Here is a 12,406-nt window from a genome sequence, read left to right on the forward strand (position 1 = left end):
TTGGGGAGGCGGGAGAACATGTAAATCTGTTACTGGGGGAATCCATCTCTGTGTTTTCTAATTCTCTTCAGTACTGAATAGCCTACAGAATGGATAAGATGTCAGGAATGTTCCAGAAGTATTTATCGTAAGATTATAGCAAATCTATGGAACTGTGAGTTATAGGTAGATAGTACTTGAGCAGTTCTCAATTCCACATTCTGATTTCCAAAGGGTTATATCGACTAAGGGTTTTACATAAATACATGAAAAAAACGTATTAATACAAAGAAGACTGAGCCTAAGTTGCAGCAGGAAGGAGCTGTCCACAAGGTGGCAGGGCATCTCCGCTCCTGCGAACTCACAATGGACTTTTTGGTTGCCTTCTGTAAGAGCAGCCTGCAGTCAGTCAGCAGCCTTCTGTGCAGACGGCTGAAGAAGCCTCAGTGCTGTGGAGGACAGAGGAAGTGAGCTGATCACAGAAGCATCCTGTCTGGCTGGAGGCCACAGTCCAGAGGGAGAGCAATGAAGACACTGACTGGGTCTTTGTTCCTGTTCTTCTGGCTGCAGCTGAACTGTGAGTGAGAGCTTTGGGGGAACAAGATGTTTGTCAGTGTTCATTATCAGTCTGTGGAGCAGACTGGCCTTTTCCAGATTTTCTGAAATCACTGGAGGAAGGAAAGCAATGTCTGGAGAATGGCAGCCTGATGGTCTCCTGCTCTTTCCTTTTGCACAGGTGTGAGCAGAGGAGAGCAGGTGGAGCAGCGCCCATCTCACCTGAGTGTCCGGGAGGGAGACAGTGCCATTATCATCTGCACCTACACAGACCCTAACAATTATTACTTCTACTGGTACAAGAAAGAGCTGGGGGCAGGTCTCCAGTTGCTTATGAGTGTTCTTTCAAGTGTGGACAGAAAAGAAGGACAAGGACTCATTGTCCTACTGAACAAGAAAGACAAACATTTATCTCTGAACATCACAGCTGCCCATCTTGGGGACTCAGCCATGTACTTCTGTGCAGTTAGTGCACAGTGCTCCCCAGGCACCTGCTGCCCGCGCACAAACCTGAGCCCCAAAAGACATACTTTCCAACCTTTAAGGTGAAGATATTTCTGTATTGTATTAACAGTGGGACATTTTTAAACATCCTGAAATTCTGTTTCCAAAGGCTACAGTGAGTTTTAGAACACTTTAGATTATTGGTGAAAGTGAATTCTTAGGTATAGAGGGTCTAGAATCAAAGTTCAGGATTCATTTAGAGTCAATTCCTCCACCAAAGGAACACAGTATCACTAACAGAGAATGCTTTACTCATGTTGATGGAACAGCTCTTAATTTTTTATAACTATTTATTGTTTCTTTTAGAAAATAGGAGGTAAAAGAAATAAAATATAAAGTGTGAAATTAAAGTGTCTTCTAATCCTATCATATAGATAAGATATGATTCTCTCTCTCTCTCTCTCTCTGTGTGTGTGTGTGTGTGTGTGTGTGTGTGTGTGTGTGTGTGTTTATAAAAATAGCATATACTAAGTTTGGTTTCAGCCATTCATTAGGAGTTTTGAGACATACCAGTAGCCTTTTGACAGCATCTACTGTAGAATTAAGGACAATGATAAACTAGAGTTTGGTGCAGTTGACATGGAAACCACCAGAGATCACTGCTGTTCTAGATGTGGTTTCATTTGCATTTGGAGCATCCTAGGTTGAACACACATATTTCCTTTTAGACAGAGAGAGAGAGAGAGAGAGAGAGACAGAGAGAGAGACAGAGAGAGAGACAGAGAGACAGAGAGACAGAGAGACAGAGAGACAGAAGCTGTTGTACAGAATATGTCTCTTGCCTATGAAAGAGTAGTTTCTAGAAAATATTTTTGGACCCTAACCCTGTAAGATTGAGTGTATTGCAAGCATCAGTTTCTTCCACTGGGCATGCTTTCAGTCATTTGCTCCGGTATTGTGATCCTCTTAATGTTCAGTAAGTAACGTTTTCTTTCTTTTCTTTTTCTTTTCTCTTTTTCTGGAGCTGGGGACCGAACCCAGGGCCTTGTGCTCGCTAGGCAAGCGCTCTACCGCTGAGCTAAATCCCCAACCCCTAAGTAACGTTTTCTTAATGACCTTCATTCATCTTCCCCTATAATAAACCAATCTTATTTATTTCTAGAGTCAAGCAATGGAAATTCCACAACCCTCACAGTAGGGGCACCTCTGACCCTGAACCACCCTTATAAGACTCCTTATTTGGATGCTCAGCTACTCCTGAGAAGCTCTACAGACAAGAGGACCGAGCACGAAGGGTTCCACGCCGCTCTCCATAAGAGCAGCCGCTCCTTCCGTCTGCAGAAGCCCTCAGCACAGCTGTCAGACTCTGACCTGTACTACTGTGCTGTGGAGACACAGTGAGGGAGACGGCAGGGGAAGCTAGCATAAGCCACAGCTGCAGGAGGGCTGGTGGAAGTTGCCCTGTGAAAAGGTTGTGCGTGTCTTCTCTCAGTATGATTGCCTTGGCTTTCCCAAGAACAGCACCAAATCTCAGGTTAAATTCCAACACTGGGAAGGTCATGAGTTAATGACTTCGAAGCAGCATAAGGTGGAACACAGTGTTTGAGAGAAGCCAGCACTGAAATCCACAAACTCAGTGCTCAGCCAGGAAAGCTGATCATCAGGACATCTCACAGCAAGCATGTCCAGGGAAAGCCTGTTTGCAATTAATCTTCACCAAGACATAGTAACAAAACTAGCTCTGAAAACTTCCACAAATTTTGTGTTCCTCTTGCACTCAGCTGTGACCCCAATAAAGACATAATCTTTTCTTTATGAGTCCACTTCAGCCTTTACGACTGAGACTCTGCACTTCCTTGGTTCCTGTTGCAGTGCTCAGCCTAACTCCCACCAACCTTCACTTCGTGAGGCTCTTAAGAGGCTGAGATGTCAGAAGGCTCTCAGTGAGGTCCAGAGAGTCAACCCTGCCATGTTCTCACTGTTGCTACATGAGGGGCAGTATAGTTAGGAGATCCCGTGTCTAAAAGTCCTTCTTCTTTGCAGCAATTCTCCTCTGCCATCATCTGACCTTGAACCCAAGGATGTGTCTGCTGTAGTCTCTCACCTTGAGTTATACTTGGATTATCTGATAATTTTGAACAAGAAAGAAAGAGATCAGGACTTGACGCACCCCAGATTTTAACATAAAATTAAGCTAGAACATATCAATATTCTATTGTACAGGAAATACAGTATAAAGATACGGATGCCTCTCGGAAGAGAAAAAGATTGTCCACATATGTGCACAGAGCAGTAAGATAAATTCTGAGTCATATACTGAGGGAGCCAAATGGAACAGCGATTGCAACGTTTCTGAGTCGACAGTCGATATTAACTTATCTTATTAGCTGTGTTCTTATCACTGGCCTCATGAGTTGAGCTGAGCGATGCACTGAGAAACTTCCTGGGAGCAATGAGGATATTCAGAATTTAACCCTACTTCCTTCCTCCTTCGCTGGTTATTTGGGGTTTTATTCTTTTTCCCAAACTTCATGCTTCCTCCTTAACGTGCCACCCTGCCGCTACAGTAGTCCAACGCCTGTGACCTGGATCATTTAGGTCTATCCTTTTCATGTTCTTACTAGAGTCAGAGTCTGCACAGAAACTGAGGAGAACAGTGAACTGGAGGGGAAGCTGGGCATTTCTCGCTCCCCTGGTAATTAGCTCTGGTGACACTGATATTGGTGACCTCCCTCTCAACTAAAGAGCACGTGAGAAGCTCTTTTCCCACAGTCCCAGCACCCTCGCCATCTTATCTCCACCTTTTGCTCCCTCTGACTGAATGGTAAAATGGTGGGGGTGTGTGTGTGTGTGTGTGTGTGTGTGTGTGTGTGTGTGCATGTGTGTGTGTGTGTATTAGACAGTAGTACCTGCATTTTCTGGCACCATATCCTGAGTCCCTGAATCCCACTCCCTGCCCAAATACAGCTTCCTTACTGAGTTATTTTCTATGACCATATGTGCATTCCTCCTCTGCTCAGAAATATACCAGGAACTGGAGGAGCGGGTGGAGTCCTGCTGCAGCTCACACATGGTCTCTCAACCTGTTACTTATATAAACTATGAGTCACACAATTAGGAAGACTGTTGCACTTGCTTTGGCTTCTGTCATGATTCAAACTTTTAATGTTCTGACTCACTTGTCTTCTACTGTGATTCCAAATTCTAATGCTATGCAATTCTATAAATTCTTGACTCATCCACATCTACTCTGTAGCTTTCATGGACTTTCATAACCTGCATTACAAACCGTGGTGTATCTAAATCAGTATGTCTTCTCTTCATTGTTCTTTTCTTCTGATAGTGACAAATTCTATTCTCTTTTTTGAATTTCAGGAAGTGAATAGTTTATTGTCATTTTCCAATGTTATTTTTCATATGTGTTTACTATGCATAAATGCATACACATATGTAATATATTGTTAATTTTGATTTAGATAATAATATATAATAAATGGATGTGTTTACAAATAGTATACAATTCTAACATAAAATATAACCTTCAGGGTCATCAAAGTGTATTGCATAAGTGTACTTACACAAATATGGAAGAGTATATACTGTGTATTCTCATGATATTTGGAGTATACTTATACAAGTACATTCAAAACAATTGTTCAAAATATGGACAAACATGCTTCTTAGGTCTGTGAATAACTATAAAATTCTTGGGCAAATTTTTTTCCTTGATAAGCTAAGAATTTCATGCATTAAAAAAATACTGTTATCTAGAGTTAATCATAAGCACAGAGCCATAGGGCTACATTAATAATACATAGGTAGATTTGGCTCATAAGATTTTAGAAGCTGAAGTCTCATAATAAACCAGCCACAAGCTGGTCACCCAGGAAAGCTGATAGGATAAGTTGCCATCGAAAGACCCAGAAGCCCAGAGCACTTACATTCAATGACAGTATGAATGACTGATAACCCATATCTACCAGATGTATTCATCTTTTTCCCTTATAATTTTGTTCTATTCAGCCCTCTGTAGCTTATATAACGTCTACCTGCGTTGTCCAATTCATTGATTCGTGTGCTAAATTCTTCCAGAAACAGTCTCGCAGACACAATCTAAAACAACCTTTTTACAATGATTTAGCAATCTTAAGTCTAGTTGAGTTGATATAAGGTTAACCATTATGACATCCTATTGTGAGAATCCATCCCATAAGAGAAACCCCCATCTGTCCCTCATCTTATCATCATTAACTCTAGTCCTAAACATCACCCACTGTGTCAGGCATCATGACACATATCTTGGATCTCAGCGTTTGGAAGGTACAGGCAGGAGGATGGCCAGCCTGGGCTATGTAGCGAGTTCTAGACCAGCCAGAGCCACATAGTGAGACCCTGTCAAAGAAAAACAAATAGTATAAACTCTGAAACTAGGGTTCTCAGTCAGTAAGCATGAGCATCTGAGTTTGAACCCATATAAAAAAAGACTGTGATTGGTAGTAGATGTTTGTAATATCTTCTACTGTGATCCACAATTCACATGCAAAACATACATGTATGTACGCCTTCACATATATGCATGCATATACACATGTACAAACTTATATGTATATATAAAGACTATGAGTTATATTAATAACTATAATCATAATTCATCACCTAAATATTTTGACACTAATGCATACCTAATGCATATCCCAAACTCAATTATTACAGCTCTGCTTTGTGTCAAGTACTAACACTGTTAATAAATTCCAAGGAACATAAACACTGTTGATTTTTATTACAGGTGGGTTCACCTGAAATTTGAAGTTTTAAATCTTTATAAGGTAATATATATTTTGTTTAATTAACATATATTGTTTTATTAACACATATTAAAATAGAAAGTAAGGACTTTCATTATGATGCTCCATATCATCATATAATGTGATTTGACCTAATTCACCAATGACTATCATTATTATTATTATTATTATTATTATTATTATTATTATTATTATTATTTTCCCTTTCCTCATTTTTAACATCTGTGGTGCTTTTAGTTTTTTGTTTATTCTTCTCTGATATATTACATCCTGACTGCCGTTTCCCTCCCTCCACTCCTCTCAATTGCCCCCACATCTCCTCTCTCCCACCAATTCACTTCTCAATTTCCCTTAATTTACATGTAGGTATCCCAGAGATAGCAATCTAAGACAGCATAATAAGTTACAATAAAACTAGGCACAAACCCTCTTCCAGTCTTCCCACATCCTCCTCCACATAGATACCTGTTACCTCTAGTCTCTCCAAGACATGCATCATAAAAAGGTGTTGGGTTTTATCAAAACTCTTTTCTGCATCATACTGTTTTTACTCTTGTGCCTCTGTAGTGTATTTTGAAATCTGTACTGGTAATCTTTTAAGCAATGTGTTTCTTTGTTTCTCGGAATTTCTTTGGCTATCCAAGGACTTTTGTGGAGCCATATGAGTTTGAAAAGTTTTTTTTTTTCTATTCTTATGAAGACCATGATGAGGACTTCTTTTGTATTGGATAGTTTATTTATGTGAGTTTCAAATGTTATCCTCTTTCCCAGTTTCCCCTCCACAAACCCTCTATCCCATCCCTGTTCTCCTGCTTATATGAGGATCTGTAAATTGAATCTGTAAATTACTTTTGGTTGAAATTGACAATTTTGATTCTCCCAATCTATGAGCATGAGGTTTTTTTTGTTGTTTGTTTGTTTGTTTTTTACATTTTCTAATTCCTTCTTCAACCTCTTTCTTCATGAATTTAAAGGTTAAATTGCAAAGTCTTTAATCTCCAGGATTTGGCTTATTTCCATATAGTTTATTTTATTTGAGGCTACTGTGCTTGTCATGATCATGATCCTATTCTCCCTCTCTCTCTCTCTCTCTCTCTCTCTCTCTCTCTCTCTCTCTCTCTCTTTCTCTCTCTCTCTCCCCGTGTGTGTGTGTGTGTGTGTGTGTGTGTGTGTGTGTGTTGTACAGAAAGACTACTGATTTTTGTAAGATGATTGTGTAAGCTGTCACATACCAAAATTGTTGATTGTTTCTAGAAGTTTTCTGGTAGAATTTTTAGGATATCTTACATATTATATCGTATCACCTGTGCATAGAGATAACTTGACCTCCTTTTCCTATTTGTATCCATTTAATTTCCGTCTCGTCTTATTTTGCTGGCTAGTGCTTCAAGCACTATATTGAAAGAAGCAGGGATTATGGAACAGACTTGTCTCATTCCTGATTCTCAATATACATCCTTGTTGCTAAAATTCTTTCTCCTGGATAGTAACCTCTATCTTTCCTTTCAGATCTCAACAACAAACTGAGGCAAGATTCCACCAAAGTTTACTCTGAGGAACCAATGAGTTTATTGGGCTTCCTTTCAGAGCATGGGTGGGAGGTTATATACAGTAATGTGCATGTTCCTCCTTCAAATAAGATGTCTTTGGCAAGCATTTTCTGAGCAGGTATGAGGGATTCCCCATAGCCACACAGATTGAGCCCCTGCTCTAGGTAGTCCTCTTCCCTGACCTACACATACTCTAGCTCCTCCCCTATGCCATGTGTTAAGTTGCCATGTGGCAGGAAGCAGCTGGACAGGGAAGCAAAGATCTTGTGCTCTATTCTGTCCCATATGTGAAGATTATTAAAAAGTCAATGAATATAGCTGGGATTGTACAAGAAAACACAGTAAAATGCCCCAAAGTGTCAGTTGATTATCTCAGAGGACAGTTACTAACGATGAGCATTTACTATATTGGGGGTATGTCCCTTCCAGTCTTCCCCTCTGACTTCTATTATAAAGGCATGTTGGATTTTTTTTCAAAAGCTTTCTCTACATGTATTGAGATGATCGTGCAGTTTTTGTCTTTAAGTCCACTTATATGATTTGTTATGTTTATTAACTTATATGTGTTTGCAAAAACAGAACAAGTAATCATGTTATTTTGCATATATCTAAAATAACATATGTATATGTGTGTGCATGCATTTATAATTTAAATGAAGTTATGCCACTTAGGGTGATAATTCTACCTCCAAAAGTCATATACTATCTACCAAAATTCCAAGTACTAGGTATAAGAAACCCCCTTCCAAGTAGTAGGTACGAGAATCTGAAACAATATAAGCTATTTGAAGGTAGGTCCCTATTACTGAAGACACCATTCACTATAAACACAGGACTTGAAGGACTCAACTTGGACATGGCCTAGAAACCTTCTCCCTGAGGACTTTTATAGTAAGGTGCTTCTCAAGCTGCCAATGGAGAAAAGTAATCAACAGTTCTATCCTGATGTGAAGCCTACAAACCAGTGACCAGCAAGGCAAAATATCCCCCAAAGTGCAATAGTGCCACTTAACACCTGGCCAGGAACCAACATCACACCTATCCAGTTGGGTTTATAACTCACTCAATGAGAGGGAATTCATACTCAGAACTGTAAGTCTAGCAACTGCCAGTGGTTAGGAAGGTACATAAAGCCTAGAAGAGCAAAACCAGTTTAATCTCTAATTGCATACTTTTTTTTTCTTTTTTCTTTTCTTTTTTATTAACTTGAGTATTTCTTATATACATTTCGAGTGTTATTCCCTTTCCCGGTTTCCGGGCAAACATCCCCCTCCCCCCTCCCCTTCCTTATGGGTGTTCCCCTCCCAACCCTCCCCCCATTGCCGCCCTCCCCCCATAGACTAGTTCACTGGGGATTCAGTCTTAGCAGGACCTAGGGCTTCCCCTTCCACTGGTGCTCTTACTAGGATATTCATTGCTACCTATGGGGTCAGAGTCCAGGGTCAGTCCATGTATAGTCTTTAGGTAGTGGCTTAGTCCCTGGAAGCTCTGGTTGCTTGGCATTGTTGTACTTTTGGGGTCTCGAGCCCCTTCAAGCTCTTCCAGTTCATTCTCTGATTCCTTCAATAGAGGACCTATTCTCAGTTCAGTGGTTTGCTGCTGGCATTCGCCTCTGTATTTGCTGTATTCTGGCTGTGTCTCTCAGGAGCGATCTACATCCGGCTCCTGTCGGTCTGCACTTCTTTGCTTCATCCATCTTGTCTAATTGGGTGGCTGTATATGTATGGGCCACATGTGGGGCAGGCTCTGAATGGGTGTTCCTTCTGTGTCTGTTTTAATCTTTGCCTCTCCCTTCCCTGCCAAGGGTATTCTTTTTCCTCATTTAAAGAAGGAGTGAAGCATTCACATTTTGATCATCCGTCTTGAGTTTCGTTTGTTCTAGGGATCTAGGGTAATTCAAGCATTTGGGCTAATAGCCACTTATCAATGAGTGCATACCATGTATGTCTTTCTGTGATTGGGTTAGCTCACTCAGGATGATATTTTCCAGTTCCAACCATTTGCCTACGAATTTCATAAACTCGTTGTTTTTGATAGCTGAGTAATATTCCATTGTGTAGATGTACCACATTTTCTGTATCCATTCCTCTGTTGAAGGGCATCTGGGTTCTTTCCATTTTCTGGCTATTATAAATAAGGCTGCGATGAACATAGTGGAGCACGTGTCTCTTTTATATGTTGAGGCATCTTTTGGGTATATGCCCAAGAGAGGTATAGATGGATCCTCAGGCAGTTCAATGTCCAATTTTCTGAGGAACCTCCAGACTGATTTCCAGAATGGTTTTACCAGTCTGCAATCCCACCAACAATGGAGGAGTGTTCCTCTTTCTCCACATCCTCGCCAGCATCTGCTGTCACCTGAGTTTTTGATCTTAGCCAATCGCACTGGTGTGAGGTGAAATCTCAGGGTTGTTTTGATTTGCATTTCCCTTATGACTAAAGATGTTGAACATTTCTTTAGGTGTTTCTCAGCCATTCGGCATTCCTCAGCTGTGAATTCTTTGTTTAGCTCTGAACCCCATTTTTTAATAGGGTTATTTGTTTCCCTGCGGTCTAACTTCTTGAGTTCTTTGTATATTTTGGATATAAGGCCTCTATCTGTTGTAGGATTGGTAAAGATCTTTTCCCAATCTGTTGGTTGCCGTTTTGTCCTAACCACAGTGTCCTTTGCCTTACAGAAGCTTTGCAGTTTTATGAGATCCCATTTGTCGATTCTTGATCTTAGAGCATAAGCCATTGGTGTTTTGTTCAGGAAATTTTTTCCAGTGCCCATGTGTTCCAGATGTTTCCCTAGTTTTTCTTCTATTAGTTTGAGTGTGTCTGGTTTGATGTGGAGGTCCTTGATCCACTTGGACTTAAGCTTTGTACAGGGTGATAAGCATGGATCGATCTGCATTCTTCTACATGTTGCTCTCCAGTTGAACCAGCACCATTTGCTGAAAATGCTATCTTTTTTCCATTGGATGGTTTTGGCTCCTTTGTCAAAAATCAAGTGACCATAGGTGTGTGGGTTCATTTCTGGGTCTTCAATTCTATTCCATTGGTCTATCTGTCTGTCCCTGTACCAATACCATGCAGTTTTTATCACTATTGCTCTGTAATACTGCTTGAGATCAGGGATAGTGATTCCCCCTGAAGTCCTTTTATTGTTGAGGATAGTTTTAGCTATCCTGGGTTTTTTGTTATTCCAGATGAATTTGCAAATTGTTCTGTCTAACTCTTTGAAGAATTGGATTGGTATTTTGATGGGGATTGCATTGAATCTGTAGATTGCTTTTGGTAAAATGGCCATTTTTACTATATTAATCCTGCCAATCCATGAGCATGGGAGATCTTTCCATCTTCTGAGGTCTTCTTCAATTTCTTTCCTCAGTGTCTTGAAGTTCTTATTGTACAGATCTTTTACTTGCTTGGTTAAAGTCACACCGAGGTACTTTATATTATTTGGGTCTATTATGAAGGGTGTCATTTCCCTAATTTCTTTCTCGGCTTGTTTCTCTTTTGTATAGAGGAAGGCAACTGATTTATTTGAGTTAATTTTATACCCAGCCACTTTGCTGAAGTTGTTTATCAGCTTTAGTAGTTCTCTGGTGGAACTTTTGGGATCACTTAAATATACTATCATGTCATCTGCAAATAGTGATATTTTGACCTCTTCTTTTCCGATCTGTATCCCTTTGATCTCCTTTTGTTGTCTGATTGCTCTGGCTAGAACTTCAAGAACTATATTGAATAAGTAGGGAGAGAGTGGGCAGCCTTGTCTAGTCCCTGATTTTAGTGGGATTGCTTCAAGTTTCTCTCCATTTAGTTTAATGTTAGCATCTGGTTTGCTGTATATGGCTTTTACTATGTTTAGGTATGGGCCTTGAATTCCTATTCTTTCCAGGACTTTTATCATGAAGGGGTGTTGAATTTTGTCAAATGCTTTCTCAGCATCTAATGAAATGATCATGTGGTTCTGTTCTTTCAGATTGTTTATATAATGGATCACGTTGATGGTTTTCCGTATATTAAACCATCCCTGCATGCTTGGGATGAAGCCTACTTGATCATGGTGGATGATTGTTTTGATGTGCTCTTGAATTCGGTTTGCCAGAATTTTATTGAGTATTTTTGCGTCGATATTCATAAGGGAAATTGATCTGAAGTTCTCTTTCTTTGTTGTGTCTTTGTGTGGTTTAGGTATAAGAGTAATTGTGGCTTCGTAGAAGGAATTCGGTAGGGCTCCATCTGTTTCAATTTTGTGGAATAGTTTGGATAGTATTGGTATGAGGTCTTCTATGAAGGTTTGATAGAATTCTGCACTAAACCCGTCTGGACTTGGGCTCTTTTTGGTTGGGAGACCTTTAATGACTGCTTCTATTTACTTAGGAGTTATGGGGTTGTTTAACTGGTTTATCTGTTCCTGATTTAACTTCGGTACCTGGTATCTGTCTAGGAAATTGTCCATTTCCTGCAGATTTTCAAGTTTTGTTGAATATATGCTTTTATAGTAAGATCTGATGATTTTTTGAATTTCCTCTGAATCTGTAGTTATGTCTCCCTTTTCATTTCTGATTTTGTTAATTTGGACGCACTCTCTGTGTCCTCTCGTTAGTCTGGCTAAGGGTTTATCTATCTTGTTGATTTTCTCAAAGAACCAACTTTTGGTTCTGTTGATTCTTTCTATGGTCCTTTTTGTTTCTACTTGGTTGATTTCAGCTCTGAGTTTGATTATTCCCTGCCTTCTACTCCTCCTGGGTGTATTTGCTTCTTTTTGTTCTAGAGCTTTTAGGTGTGCTGTCAAGCTGCTGACATATGCTCTTTCCTGTTTCTTTCTGCAGGCACTCAGAGCTATGAGTTTTCCTCTTAGCACAGCTTTCATTGTGTCCCATAAGTTTGGGTATGTGTATCTTCATTTTCATTAAATTCTAAAAAGTTTTTAATTTCTTTCTTTATTTCTTCCTTGACCAGGTTATCATTGAGTAGAGCATTGTTCAATTTCCACGTATATGTGGGCATTCTTCCCTTATTGTTATTGAAGACCAGTTTTAGGCCGTGGTGGTCCGATAGCACGCATGGGATTATTTCTAT

At 39.9% G+C, this 12,406-nt stretch overlaps 1 gene segment (V, D, J or C); it reads left to right on the forward strand.

Annotated features, from left to right (window-relative positions):
• The first annotated feature begins 306 nt into the window (after positions 1–306).
• LOC120096970 (T cell receptor alpha variable 5-like) lies at positions 307–4,362 on the forward strand. The segment is given in 3 exon segments: positions 307–556; positions 716–1,079; positions 2,141–4,362. Coding segments are annotated over 3 exon segments (483 nt in total).
• Positions 4,363–12,406: the final 8,044 nt, after the last annotated feature.

Source organism: Rattus norvegicus, chromosome 15 (genome assembly GCF_036323735.1).
Source record: "Rattus norvegicus strain BN/NHsdMcwi chromosome 15, GRCr8, whole genome shotgun sequence".
NCBI classification, from domain to species: Eukaryota; Metazoa; Chordata; class Mammalia; order Rodentia; family Muridae; genus Rattus; species Rattus norvegicus.